The sequence below is a fragment of the Pipistrellus hanaki genome (assembly GCF_964339955.1).
Source record: "Pipistrellus hanaki genome assembly, chromosome: 9".
Lineage (NCBI taxonomy): Eukaryota > Metazoa > Chordata > Mammalia > Chiroptera > Vespertilionidae > Pipistrellus > Pipistrellus hanaki.
Window position 1 is genome coordinate 12,501,303 of NC_140511.1, and position 15,057 is coordinate 12,516,359.

At 39.7% G+C, this 15,057-nt stretch overlaps 1 protein-coding gene across 3 annotated transcripts in view; it reads left to right on the forward strand.

The window, feature by feature from the left end:
• The first annotated feature begins 472 nt into the window (after positions 1-472).
• The window catches only part of SIK2 (salt inducible kinase 2), a 113,809-nt gene continuing 99,224 nt past the window's right edge, over positions 473-15,057 (forward strand). For all 3 annotated transcript variants that reach the window (XM_084893875.1, XM_084893876.1, XM_084893877.1), the window contains exon 1: positions 473-758. In XM_084893875.1, the coding sequence (XP_084750001.1) occupies positions 624-758 (135 nt within the window). In that variant the 5' untranslated portion in view covers positions 473-623. The remainder of the gene's footprint in view (positions 759-15,057) is intronic.

Genomic DNA, 15,057 nt, shown 5'->3' on the forward strand with positions numbered 1-15,057 from the left:
TACCAAGAAATGAGCCCTTGAGCAATGCTGTACTTTACATCCCCCATGTTCTCCGACCCTGCCAAAATGAAGACCCTCCGAAGTCCTCAATGAGAGGTTTTGGCGGGAAGGTCCCGGGGCTGGCGGGGAACGCGGGAGGGAGCTGGGGAAGGAGACCCAACGGGCTGGCCCGGTCCAGTTCGCTGCATTCCCCCACTGCGCCCACCAGGGTTCGCTCTCGGCCTGCGGCTGGGGCGCCGGGGAACGGGGCGGACTGGGGTGCACGCCCGCCCCTGGCAGCAGCCAAGCGGCGGGGAGAGAGCGAGCTCAGAGCGCCGCGGCCCGGAAGGAACGTGCCGCCCAGGCCCCGCCGGTCTTCCCACCTTCCCTCCCGCCGCCGACGTCGGCGCCGCTCTGGTCGCCATGGCGACCAATCCCGGCCGGCCCCGCCCCCGCCCCCCGCCGCGGCCCCCTGACGTCGGCGCACGTCAGCGGCGGCGCGCGCCTGGCTGGGCCCAGCGGAGCTGGAGGCACTGAAGAGCGCGGAGCCGCGAGCCCAGAGCGGCCGTCGCCCGAGCTCCGCCGCCCGCCCGCCAGCCCGCGCTCCAGGCTCCCGTCCGCCGTGCCCAGCCGCGGGACCCAGCATGGTCATGGCGGATGGCCCGAGGCACTTGCAGCGCGGGCCGGTCCGGGTGGGGTTCTACGACATCGAGGGCACGCTGGGCAAGGGCAACTTCGCCGTGGTGAAGCTGGGGCGGCACCGGATCACCAAGACGGAGGTGCGGCCCGGGCTCGGGCGGCGGGGGCGTCCGAGGAGGCGAGGGTCCGGGAGAGGAGCTGTCTGTCTTCCGAGAGGGGCGGCTGCAGGGGGAGGCCTGGGGGGACCCCCCCGAGGCCGGGTCACCGGCGGAGGCGAGAGGGCCTGGGACCGGGGACCCGGGAGGTGCAGGGGGTCGCGGCCGGGTCACTCGGACCGAGCGCCGTTGTCCATCGGGAAACCCGACCGGCCGGGGCTTCGCCTCCCCTGCGCCACAGTCCCGGTGCGGCCACGCGGAATTTCGGCCGGAGCCTCCTTACCCCTGGCCGTGACCGGGTCTGTGGCCTCCGCTCGGGAGCCCAAGTTCCGCGTCTTCCCTGCTTTCGGCGGGGGGCGGGGAGGCAGGGGAAGTGAGGTGCTCCCTCCCGGGCTGCGCGGCGGGGGACGCCGCCGGCCCCGAGGAGACCCCGGAGACGGGGCACCGCGCGTCCCCGTGACCTCGGCGCCCCGCACGGCCCCGCGGGGAAGGGACCCCCGGGGCGGAGCATGCCCGGACGGCCGCTGTCATCGCTCCCTCCTGCTGCCCTGACAGTGTCTCCGGGTTGCTGGCTCGATCTAACAACACTCCAGACAATAGAACCGGTGACAATGGTCATCTCTGCAGTTGGCACGGGTGGCGGGCTGGCCTTTCTCCCCCGGGGCCGCCGCCTGGCCAGGTGTGCCTCCGGGCTGTGCCGCCTGGCTGTGCCCCGGGCCGGGCACACGCTGCCCCGGGCCGCCGCGGACTCCGCTCTGCGCTCCCGGAGCCTCCGCTGCCGCCCGGCGGGTCCAGCACCGCCCCCCGCACATTCTGATGCTCCGCACGCACTTCCTCGCCAGCCTCTTCTTACCTAACCGCCCCCTGCCTTCCACCGCCTCAAGCTGCTCTCCTTGGGGTCTCTATTTTAAGATGTGCAAATTAAATACTTTAGAACAACGGTAGACCCAGAGCCATTCTTTAGGAGAAAAAAAAAAAAAAAAAAAAGCTTGTGTTTTTGACGTGTTCCACTCTGCCTCATTGTAGTTGTTCTTGTTATTTCATCTTTTTTTTTCTTTCCAGTTTGTTCTTTTTCCAGTGTTCACCCCTTTCCGTTTTTCCTCATAGTAGTGTGGGTGTACTAGGGTTTGGATGTGGAATAACAGGGCTTTTTTTTTTTTTTTTTTTTTTTCCAGAAAGGCAGTGTAAGGTGAAGGGCGTTTGACCACTTGAGTAATTTTCGTAGCTGTTTTTCTTAGAAGTTTTGCTTCACTTTGTTTTTTTCCTTGTTTTTGTAAAGGAATCCATTTCCAGAAAAAAGGGGGTGTATGTCATTGCGTCATCTTCACTTTTCACCCTCCCTTACTGATCTTGAAGTAACCCAAATATGACATATTTTTTAGCATCAGTACCAAGGTTACAGGTTGTACTCTCACAAATTTCTCAATGTTAGCAATTCAGATTAAGTTTGTAATGATAAATACTGTGACTAATAGTGAGATTACTTAATCTGATCCAGCATTTTTTTAAATGAAGAAACTGATTCCATTCTCCTAAAGAACTCTGGTCTAATGATATGCCATTTCTGCTTTAAATTACATTAAAAGAGGGCATTTGTAAAGTGTATTTTTATATGAGCCCTTGCTTAATAACTGTCTGAAAAGCAAACAAGTTGCATGTTACAAAAGCTACAGAACTTTGAACTATATATTGTTATGTGGTTAAATTCCAAACCTGTCAGTTCATATCACTTTTTTTTCCTCATCGGGTCTTATCAGTATTAGTAGCAACATTTAATTGTGAGTTGTTATTCATTAGATGAAATTTGGGTAATAGAGTATCTATATAAATTCCGCTTAAGTGGGGCTTATAGTGATTGACACATTCTGTTGAGCTTGACAGTTCAAAAGATGTCAGTTTCAAACTGATACATCTTGTAGAGCTAGGGGGCACTGTGAAATAGTATCATGATTTGGCTATCAGATGGAGTGAGATCAATTTGTAATTGAAGGCACAGGTCAGATTATGAAAGAGCACCCAGATCCTGAATTGTGTGTGTAGTACATGTGTGTGTAAAATGATTTATGTTAAGAGCTAAATTTCTAGTCCACAGAGCCCATTTCCTTTGTGCTTTTCTTTCTTTTTCTTTTTTTTAATATATATTTTATTGATTTTGTACAGAGAGGAAGGGAGAGAGATAGAGAGTTGGAAACATCGATGAGAGAGAGTCATCGATCAGCTGCCTCTTGCACACCCCCTACTGGGGATATGCCTGCAACCAAGGTACATGCCCTTGACCGGAATCGAACCTAGGACCTTTCAGTCCTCAAGCCGAGGCTCTATCCATTGAGCCAAACCGGTTTCAGCTCCTTTGTGCTTTTCTAAAGAAGGTGTCCTTAACATATAAAAAGAAATAGTGTGCCTGTGACCTAGGGTGAGTGTGTTTGTGGTGATTTGGTGTGATTGGAGATATTCAAGTTGAGAGGGGTGAGTGAAATAGCAGGGTAATTAAGGAAAGGTTCCTGTAGATCTCAAGTTTTGTAAAGTTGCTGTGAACCTTTATGGTAATTTGCATTTAGAATTATTTAGATGCAATTGTAAGAACGATTGTTCTTAGAGTATACTATTTGTTGTTAATGAGGGTTTTTTTAAAAGAAATATTTGTTATTGTCATCAATTCACTGTATATTTATGTCTTTAATAAATACAATAGCTACTTCAAATATAAATAAAATGGCTAGTGGAAACTTTAAAGTTTTATTAAACATTATTTTAGGTTCTCATTGCTGAGCACAGTACAGTGATTACAGTGAAAACAATGTATAAAGAGCAGTATCAGTAAAATGTAATTATACTTATTGCTTATAAAAGGTCCTTCAATATAGTATACTTTATTTTATTTTATTTTATTTTTTTACAGAGAGGAAGGGAGAGAGAGAGTTAGAAACATCTATGAGAGTCATCGATCAGCTCCTTCTTGCACGCCCCCTACTGGGGATGTGCCCGCAACCAAGGTATATGCCCTTGACCGGAATTGAACCTGGGACCCTTCAGTCCGCAGGCTGACGCTCTATCCAAACCTGTTTCGGCAATATAGTATACTTTAACATCAGTATGTTTGTGTGTTTTAAAACTTAGAGGTCTTTTTTCTAAAATTGGAACAAATTTAGAAATAGGGACAAATTTTAGGGCTTAGTTTAAACATCAATGTCATGAGCAATTGGTCCCTTTTATTTTGAATGGGCTCTTCTCCGCCTCCTGTTCACTATCTTAAAAAATAGTGTTTTCTACAGCGCTTGGAAGATCCAAGAGTGTTGGCATTTTAGGGTGAGAAATCAGTAGACAAAAGAGAGCGTCATTTTGGTTTAATCAGTTAAATAGCTTAACATTAAGAAATATAATCACACCATCATCTGAAGCAGTGTTCTTACGTTGGACCTCTGTGTAAATTTCCAAACAAAAGGGAAGGCTTCCTAATATAATGCAGTACTTCATAAAAGCTTTGTAGTATTGGTTTGTGATTTATGAATTAGAGTAGCTAATTTTGTAAAATTAGCATAATGGGAAAAGAATAATAGCATTTAGACTGTTAAACTATTTAAGTAGTAATACTATGTGTCCTTGAGTAGTGTTTTATTTTATTAATACTCTACTAGCAAAGGAACTTTTTCCTTTTATCTGATTATATGGCTAGTTTTTTTGTCTGTAAAATAAAATTCCAGAGAAATCACTTGTACCCTTAAACTTTTTCTTGTTCTCTATTAAAAAAGTATAGTCTTAATGTATAAAATATAAAGAATAGTTCACAAGAAAGTACATATATAATTTCTTCATCAATGGGAATAAATAATTTTCAACATAATGGTATGTTTCCCTCTAGTCATCTTTTTTTTTTTAATATAGTTTGTTGATTTTTTTAATTTTTTTATTTTTTTTTTACAAAGAGAAAGGGAGAGGGATAGAGAGTTAGAAACATGGATGAGAGAGAAACATCAATCAGCTGCCTCCTGCACGCCCCCTACTGGGGATGTGCCTGCAACCAAGGGACATGCCCTTGATTGGAATCGAACCCGGGACCTTTCAGTCCGCAGGCCGATGCTCTATCCACTGAGCCAAACCAGTTTAACCTCTAGTCATCTTTTTTCATGCATTTTTCCATAGATGAGATCACATGGTAGGTACACATATATACATTGTATCCCCTTTTCTACTTACAGCCTGAACATTTTACTTATTATATGTAACTTGATAAAACATTTAAAAAATATTTTTAGCCTTTTTTTTTTTTTTTTTTTTTTTTTAAGAGAGAGAGAAAAGGAGAGGGGGAGAGAGAGAGAGAAACATCAATCAGCTGCCTCCCACACACACCTTGACTAGGGACAAACCCACAACCAGGGTATGTGCCCTGATGGGGAATGGTACTGGCAACCTTTTGGTGCACAGGACAGCGCCCAACCAACTGAGCCAGGACTTGATAAGACATTTTTAATAGCTTTAGTGTTCTACCTTGCAGATGAATCCTATTTTACTTAATAATCTCCTTATTGTTGAACATTATATAGTATCCAGGGTTGACTTATAGTAAATAACTTGCACTGAATGATTTTTGTGTATATAATTCTTTGTCTGAACTTTTTATTTTTCAAGAAGGAGAAATTGGGGGTAAATTCCTAGAAGGGAAATTACCAAATGAGAAGGTTATTTTTCTATTAAAGAATAATATATTTTTAAATCAAATTTAGCATATTTAGCTAAAGAACACATAAATATGTGGTCCATGGGATCTTAAATATATTTCACAGAGATTCTGAAAATACCTTATTATATGGCACCTACCCTTTAAGAGAGCCTGGAATACAAAACTTATAGTAAGAACATTCTGAACACTCCTTTTGGTCACTGAAAAGTTTTCTGTGTACATTTGGGGCTTTTATATTTAGGCATAACTCTTTAACTATTACATTAAAATGTATTTTTAAAGTTTTCCAAATAAAGTATCAAAGTTACATTTTTGGAGCAAGGGTAAGAAACCAGAGAAGGGTATATCATACCCTGATTGCAATATTTCTTGAAGAAGGTAACTTATTTTTTTTTAAATACAATTGAATTTGCCCTAGCTGGCTTGGCTTAGTGGCTAGAGCATCAGCCTGCAGACTGAAAGGTCCCAGGTTCGATTCCGGTCAAGGGTACATGCCTGTGTTGTGGGCTCAATCCCCAATAGGGGGTGTGCAGGAGGCAGCCAACCAATGATTCTCTTTCATCATTGATGTTTCTCTTTCTCTCTCTCTTCCTCTCCCTTTCTCTCTGAAATCAATAAAAATATATTTTAAAAAAAGAAAATAATTAAAACTTAAATAAATAAATACAATTTAATTTTATACTTTGCTTTAAAATTTTAAGACTCCTCTAAGTACCCTTAGTATTAATCTTGTGCTATGAAGTAGTCCAGATTTCAAGCAGCAGCTGAACTATGTGCAACAGAAGGATTTGCTACTGAATAACTTAATCATCCCTATTTGTATCTAGGCCTATTTTTGATCTTTGTGATGAAATGAATATTTTATTTATCATGGAAGATATATGCTTTATTAGAAATTGTCTCTAGTTTCTTGGCACCCAGGCTAGGAATATTTGGCAAATTATTCTGTTCAAAATACTCTGTTCTTTTGGGGCAGTTGAAGGAGGCAAATATGCAAAATAAGAGTTGTGTAAATTTTTATATTCTGTAGAAACTTTAAACTTTAACAGAGTTTAATGTGTTCTTATTTTAATTCCACTGGGAAATTATATCTCAGTATCAGGCAATTAAGAAAACATTTATTTGGAAATAACTGAAACTGGCCTCGATTCTTGGATTCACATGATGACATTTGATTTATGGCCCACTGCTGATGACAGATTCATTACCTTGGAGCCAAATGGATTCCAGAAATTCATTATAAAACCTTTCTTTCCTCTTTGGTGTACCTAGTACTTCTACCTTCCGGCTGCATAGTTTTTATAAGTTATTTATGTAAAAGTTTCTTTATACAGAACATTGTGGAGAATGAGATTCCACCTTTCAAAGAGAAACAGCCCATGTATCCAGTTTCAGATTATTAGGAGAATGAAAGAATTACATTTGGGAATGTAATTTAAAAATCATCATTTTAAAAATACTTTTAACTGGTTAAGAGAGTAATCTTGGATGGAATAAGCTAAAAAGTGATGCTAAAATTTGTTTTAAGTTCTTTAAAATAATCATAATATTTATGTGTTTTTCCTCCAACTAAAAAATAATTGTAGACATTGCTTATTCAATGTAGACATTGTTGAAAAGTTCAAAGAAGAAAATAAATATCCTTAATTCCACCATCCAGACCAAGAAACAATTAAGTTCATATCCTCTTAATTATTCACATATGTTCTATATATATGTAATAAAATTGATGTCATCTACATATATAATCTGTGTTTTTTAATTAATGTGTTTGTAACATTTCCCCAAAATTTTTTTAAAAAAACTTCAGTTAAATACTATCCCTGCACATGACTGACTATGTTTTATTTATCAATTTCCTGTTCTCATTTTATGCTCTCCTGTTCTTATTTCTCTTTCAAAAGTAATGTTTCAGAGAGCATTCCTGTATATACATCTTTGTATACCTGTCTGATTATTTCCTTAGGGTAATACCATAGTTATGGAAATTCTTGGGTCAGGAAATATGTCTTTACATCCATATCGTATGGCATGAGATGCCAAATTATCCTAAAATAAAACAGGAGTACCTATTAATTTTTACCAGGAAGAATGCAAATTTACTAGGAATAAGATTTTTAAACCTTTTCCAATTTGATGGAAGAAAATAATATATCTTATTCTCATTTGCATTTCTTTGATTACACAGTTTCATGTGATGACTATATTTCTTTTGTGAATTGCTTGTTTGTTCTTTGGCCCATTTTTTAATTGAGTTGTCTTTTTGTAAATTTGCTTAATTAATTTTTAAGATAGGAGATTATTTTTAATCATTTATAGTCTTAAAAATTCTCAGTTCAATTTTTATGCATATAAAAGTATACTAACATTTTTACCTTACCCATCATTATAATAATTAAATTAAATCTTAATGAAGGCTTATTTTATTACATAAATTCTTGTATTTTAAAAGCCAAGTTTTAAATTGGAAAAAAAGTCCAATTTACTCACCCTTAAAGGGTAATTAAAGAACTCCATGTCAATTTTACTACTGATTTTTATTGCTTTCAGAAACCCTTTCATTGTAGACTACTTATTCACATTCACTTTTCAGTCAAATAATGTTCTGATTCCCTACATGATTTGACATAAAAACTTTAAAAGTGTGTTTATTTTTTAACTTTAAATATCTAATTGTATGATAAGGATAAATCTACTTGCTACTTCAGAGAGACAGTGTAGAATTAGTGTATTAGTAGTAAATAACACTGAAGCAGATATTACCTGAGACAGCAAACATATGTTAATGCCTTCTGATTTGTTATTAGAAGAATGGCTCTTATTGTGTAACTTCCTTAAAAAGTTCCTCAAAGCCACTCATGTGTGTGGTTTCTTTAAATGTATGAGATTAATATTTTTTATGAGAAGTGAAATAACTTTTTCTACATTTATCATACAGGGTAATAGCATTAAAGTATATTTTGAATCATGAAAATATTCCTTTTATTCATCAGTTTAACATTATTAGATTTCTGCTCTTATATTTAATCTGTGCAAAATTGTATTTTACATGCCCCGTTTCCCCGAAAATAAGACAGTGTCTTATATTAATTTTTGCTCCCAAAGATGCACTAGGTCTTATTTTCAGGGGATGTCTTATTTTTCCATGAAAAAGAATACGGTACACATTTATTGTTAAATGAAAATAAAGGAAATTTATTACCTGTATACGGTACGGTAGTACGGTAGTTGTCAACACAAACCAGACAAACTGTGAATCCTACAGTATCAAGAATTTACTCATTTATTCAATGACAATCATGTCATCCTCTTCTGGAACATCATCATAACAGTCCAATTCCTGAATTTCTTGTGACTCCATTTCTTTCAGAATCAGTGGACCAAATCTCTCATGTTTAGCAATAGCACTGTCTTTAAATGAGTACTTCTGGTCAAGGTAGCCTGCTCGCAGTGCATTTGCAATGCAACTGTCAGTGATTTTCTCCCATGAATTCTTCACCCAAGTCACAACTTCTTGCAGTTTAGGTTTCACAAAGTTTCCACGCTGATTTCTCTTCATTCTATTTTTAATGTAGTCATTAATTTCCATGCACAAATTGTCTTTGAATGGCTTGCTTATTGCAATATCAAGAGTCTGGAGATAGGCCGTCATTCCTGCGGGAATCATTATCCAATCTATTTTTCTTTCCTGAAGAAATGTCTTCATGTCTTTAGCATGGTAAGTGCTGGCTGCATTACAGACTAGCAGACTTCTTTGGCTCCCTCGAATAACAAGCAGCAGCATTAAATCGACCCACTTCCTTATAACTGCTTGTGTGGCCCAGGCTTTTTCAGTTTCAAGAATAAAAACGCCCAAAACACGTTCAATCTTTTCCTTCTTGCCCTTAGAAATGATTAAAGGTAGGATTTTAGTGCCATCCAGACGAATTGCCAAAATACAGGAAATGTGCACTTTGGTAAGCAGTGGAGGGAATGTACACTAAGGAGGCACCCCACTGTTCAATTGTTGTTTGAGATGATTGGCCCATAAACACTGCAGTTTCATCCATAGCAATCATGTTGGAAAGATTGTATTTAGAGAAGTCAGCATCATCAATAAAGGACTTGAATGCAAGTGCTCGCTTAATAACTTGATTATCTTCCAACCTAAACAATGTTGTAGATCTTAAAGACAGTTCACTTCGCTGAAGGAAATTATCCAGCCAGTGTTGTGATGCTTTGAAGTCTTCGGGGGCTATGTCAAACTGTTGTGCCATTGCAAGGGCAAATTCTTGAATCTGAGCCCTATTCACAACCAAAGCCTTTGCTCTCCTGTCAACAACCCATTCACAGATCAGGTCTTCCAGCTCGGAAAATAATGGTTGCCGACCTGATCCACACTTGCGCTTTTTAGCATTTCCCTTGTCCACTTGTTCAATGAGGTTACCATACTCTGCTCGCCATTTTCGGACCAATCAGATACTCAACATCTTCTCTTTGCAGAAAGCAGTAAGATTTTGGCCCCAAGAGTCTTCCACGATTCCTTTCTTGTACTCCACGGAGTATCTTTTTCTTTTTGCGCTCATTTCTTGGGGTAAGAAAAAGGAATTGGGGTATCAAGGTGGGAGGAGGGGGATCACTTAAAATGACACAGGGGGGATCAAAAGGGGGAATCAAATGGCACAGGAGAACCGGGGGCGGGGGGGGGGTTACCATTTTAGTAACCCCTTTTGGTCCTCCTGTGTCATTTTGATTGCCTCCTCTGATCCTCCTGTGTCATTTTAAATGATCCCCCACCCCTGTGCCACTGAACACCTTCACCAGACATCCCCCCTACTCCTTTATCAGACATTTACCTCCTGGGGCCTGCCTGGGAACTGTCACTGGACTTGCTGGGGCCTGGATCTGGGCTGGAGCAGGGTCTGCCACTGACTGAGAACCTTTAGTCATCATGAGGGCGGCCGCAAGCATCAGGTAGTGTCACCAGGGACAGACCAGCACTCACCACCTTCGCTGCGTCCTGTCTGCTCTAATCCTCCTGTTCTTCTACACGCATCTGCAAAAGTCTCCTCCTCTCTCCTGCGCGCTCACCACTCACTCCGACCTCTGCTCTGCCTCCACACAGCAGTGATGTCAGGACTCCGCTTAATGTCACTGGTTGCTAGACGCCAGTCGGGGCAGCGTTTACGGTAAATTAATTTTCATTCTGAGACAGCCTAGGGGGGCCTTATTTTCAGGGGGATGCCTTATATTTCACTCAGAAGGAAACCTGTAAGTAGGTCTTATTTTCGGAGGATGTTTTATTTTCGGGGAAACACAGTAGTTGTTATATTTGTGTGTATTTTTTTTTTACTTAAGATTATTGGAAACATTTCTATATATAGTCTTAACTAACATTTAAGTCCTAAAATATACCCATTTCATAAAGAATTTAAAAATTAAAATGACTAATATTTCACAGAGAAGGTAGCATATTTGATAAGTATAACTCCATTTTCTTTTTCTTCTTTCTTATTAGAAAAGTATTCATTTTAATCAAAGAGAAATTACACAGGAAAGTATAATGGGCAAAATAAAATAATCTGTGATTTTTTTTCACCTACTGATAATATTTTATAATATTTTTTAAATATATTTTATTGATTTTGTACAGAGAGGAAGGGAGAGAGATAGAGAGAAATATCGATGAGAGAGAGTCATCGATCAGCTGCCTCTTGCACACCCCCTACTGGGGATATGCCCGCAACCAAGGTACATGCCCTTGACTGGAATCGAACCCGGGACCCTTCAGTTCCCAAGCCGACGCTCTATCCATTGAGCCAAACCGGTCTCGGCAATATTTTATAATATTTATATCTAGTTTTTCCTGGTCTTTTTCTCTGTGTTCATACTGCACTGATTGCCTGATTTTTAATTTAATGGTTTAGTCTAAGCATTTCTCCATATTATTAAAAGGAACCATTTATTTATTTATTTATTTATTTATTTTTTTTAAGAAACATCAAATTTTTATTGTAAATTTAAGAGATACAGGAGAAACTGAAATACAGGAGTCTTTTTTTTTTTTTTTTTTTTAATATATTTTATTGATTTTTTTTTGACCCCCTCCCTCCCTCCCACACATCCCCTCCCTCCCCAGAGTTTTGTGTCCATTGGTTGCACTTATATGCATGTATACAAGTCCTTCGGTTGATCTATTATCTCCCCCAGATCTTCCTCCCGTCCCCGCTGTAACTTGACAGTCTACTTGTTGATATACAGTCTCTATATCTATCTTATGGTTCATCAGTTTATAATGTTCTTTATTATCCACAAATGAGTGAGGTCATGTGGTGTTTCTCTTTCATTGATTGGCTTATTTCACTCAGCATGATGTTCTCCAATTCCATCCAGGATGCTGCAAATGATGAGAAATCCTTCTTTTTTATGGCAGCATAGTATTCCATTGTGTAGATGTACCATAGTTTTTTGATCCAATCATCTGCTGACGGACACTTAGGCTGTTTCCAAATTCTGGCTATTGTAGACTGTGCTGCTATGAACATAGGGGTGCATATATCCTTTCTGATTGGTGTTTCTAGTTTCTTGGGATATATTCCTAGAAGTGGGATTACTGGGTCAAATGGGAGTTCCATTTTCAGTTTTTTGAGGAAACTCCACACTGTTCTCCACAGTGGTTGCACCAGTCTACATTCCCACCAGCAGTGCACGAGGGTTCCTTTTTCTCCGCAACCTCGCCAACACTTGTCGTTTGTTGATTTGTTGATGTTGGCCATTCTGACTGGTGTGAGATGGTACCGCATTGTTGTTTTGATTTGCATCTCTCGGATAATTAGTGACTTTGAGCATGTTTTCATGTGCTTTTTGGCCTTCCTTCTGTCTTCTTTTGAAAATATTCTATTTAGGTCCATTGCCCATTTTTTAATTGGATCATTCATCTTCCTTTTATTTAGTTGTATAAGCTGTTTGTAGATGTTGGAGATTAAACCTTTATCAGTGGTAACATTTGCAAATATGTTCTCCCACACAGTGGGCTTTCTTGTTGTTTTGTTGATGGTTTCTTTTGCTGTAAAAAAGCTTTTTATTTTGATGTAGTCCCATTTGTTTATTTTCTCTTTAGCTTCCATTGCACTAGGGGTAGTATCAGTGAAGAAGTTTTTTTGGCATACGTCTGAGATTTTGTTGCCTGTGGATGCTTCAAGTATTTTTATGGTTTCCCATCTGATGTTTAAGTCCTGTATCCATTTTGAGTTTATTTTTGTGTATGGTGTAAGTTGGTGATCTAGTTTCATTCTTTTGCATGTATCTGTCCAATTTTCCCAACACCATTTATTGAAGAGACTGTCTTGACTCCATTGTATATTAGTGCCTCCTTTGTCAAATATTAATTGAGCATAGTGATTTGGGTTGATATCTGGGTTCTCGATTCGATTCCATTGATCTATATGTCTGTTTTTGTGCCAGTACCAGGCTGTTTTGAGAACAGTGGCTTTGTAATACAGTTTGAAGTCTGGTATTGAGATACCTCCTACTTTACTCTTCTTTCTCAGGATTGCTGTGGCTATTCGGGGTCTTTTATTGTTCCAAATGAACTTTTGGAGAGTTCTTTCTAGGTCAGTGAAATATGCCGTTGGTATTTTAATGGGGAGTGCATTGAACTTATAGATTGCTTTAGGAAGTATGGACATTTTGATGATGTTGATTCTACCAATCCATGAACATGGTATGTTCTTCCATCTGTTTACATCTTCCTCTATTTCTTTTTTCAGTGTCGTGTAGTTTTCCACGTATAGGTCCTTTACTTCCTTAGTTAAGTTTATTCCTAGGTATCTTAATTTTTTTGGTGCGATCGTAAATGGAATTGCTTTTTTAGTCTCTGTTTCTATAAACTCACTGTTGGTGTATAGAAATGCCATAGATTTCTTGGTGTTAATTTTGTATCCTGCTACATTGCCAAATTCATTTATTAAGCCAATTAGTTTTTTAATGGAGTCTTTTGGGTTTTTTATATACAATATCATGTCGTCTGCAAATAAGGATAACTTTACTTCTTCTTTTCCAATTTGGATGCCTTTTATTTCCTCTTCTTGTCTAATTGCAATGGCTAGTACTTCCAGTACTATGTCAAAGAGGAGTGGTGATAGTGGGCATCCCTGTCTTGTTCCTGTTCTTAGAGGGAATGGTTTTAGTTTTTGCCCATTGAGTATGATGTTGGCTGTGGGTTTATCATATATAGCTTTTATTACGTTGAGGTATGATCCTTGTACTCCCACCTTGATAAGAGTTTTTATCAGGAAAGGGTGTTGGATTTTATCAAATGCTTTTTCTGCATCAATTGATATGACTATATGATTTTTATCTTTCAACTTGTTTATGTGATGTATCACGTTTATTGATTTGCGGATATTGTACCAACCTTGCATTCCTGGAATAAATCCTACTTGGTCATGGTGTATGATCTTTGTGATGCTCTGCTGGAGCCGATTTGCTAGAATTTTGTTGAGGATTTTGGCATCTATGTTCATGAGGGATATTGGCCTGTAATTCTCTTTCATTGAGTTGTCTTTATTGGGTTTTGGTATTAGGGTGATGCTGGCTTCATAGAAGGAGTTTGGCAGTGTTCCTAAAAGGAACCATTTAAATAGTTAATATTAATAGTCATAATATAATTATTTCCCAGTTACTGTTTCTATTTTTTTTAATGTTATAAGTTGTCATTTCAAACAATTTCTTAGAAGTAGAATCCTTAGGCTAAATGGGATGGATGATTTTTAAAGTTCTTGATATTGTCAAATTACCTTGTAGAGAAGTTATAACCTATTTTGTGTTATTAGCAGCCACATATAAAAGTGGCCATCTCTTTGAATCTTTGCTCACAAGGTTGTTTACATTTTAATCTTTGTAAATATAGCAAGTGAAAAAGCTATCTTTTGAGATATAAGTGATATATTAGGTATTTTGTTGGCTTTATTGTTTTTGTTTTGATGCCTGATTGGGAATCAAACTGGAGACCTTCTCGTACATGGTATGTCGGTCAATCAACTGAGCTACACAAGCCAGGGCAGTATTTTGTTGTTTTTAATTCACATTTTCCTATTTCTGAGGTTACAATATTCAGTGTTGTTGCTTTACATGGGATTTAGTAATCATTCTAGTAATCATCTTAGCTTATCCAATATGGCCTCCAAAGATGTATAGGAAACTTTCTTTTTGAACACTTGCAGAAAGAATATTTTTCAATCTCCAATACATTCATTGGAGGTTATTTTTAAAACAATGCATACATATCTAATTAGTCAGAAACAGCAGTTTGGGTCTCCACAGCAGACCCAACCCAGACTGCTCAGTGAGGCAAAAGCCACCAGGGCTGCAAGCACTAGTTCTGTGAGTTCTGTGAGGAAGTATAGCTCAGAGCAGGGACAATCAAGACGTGAAACTCAAGGCAGACCCAGCCTCTGGGGTAAGAAGTCTCCAACCACTGGACAGATGGCAGGAAGAAATTTGGGTTGAACTTCACTGGTAACAAGTCAGAGGGGAGATCCCTCCCACAAACGGGGCGTCAACAGTCAAGTCCCAATTACAAAAGAAGAACCCAAATAATGCACACAAGGGGCACTCATAGAGCAT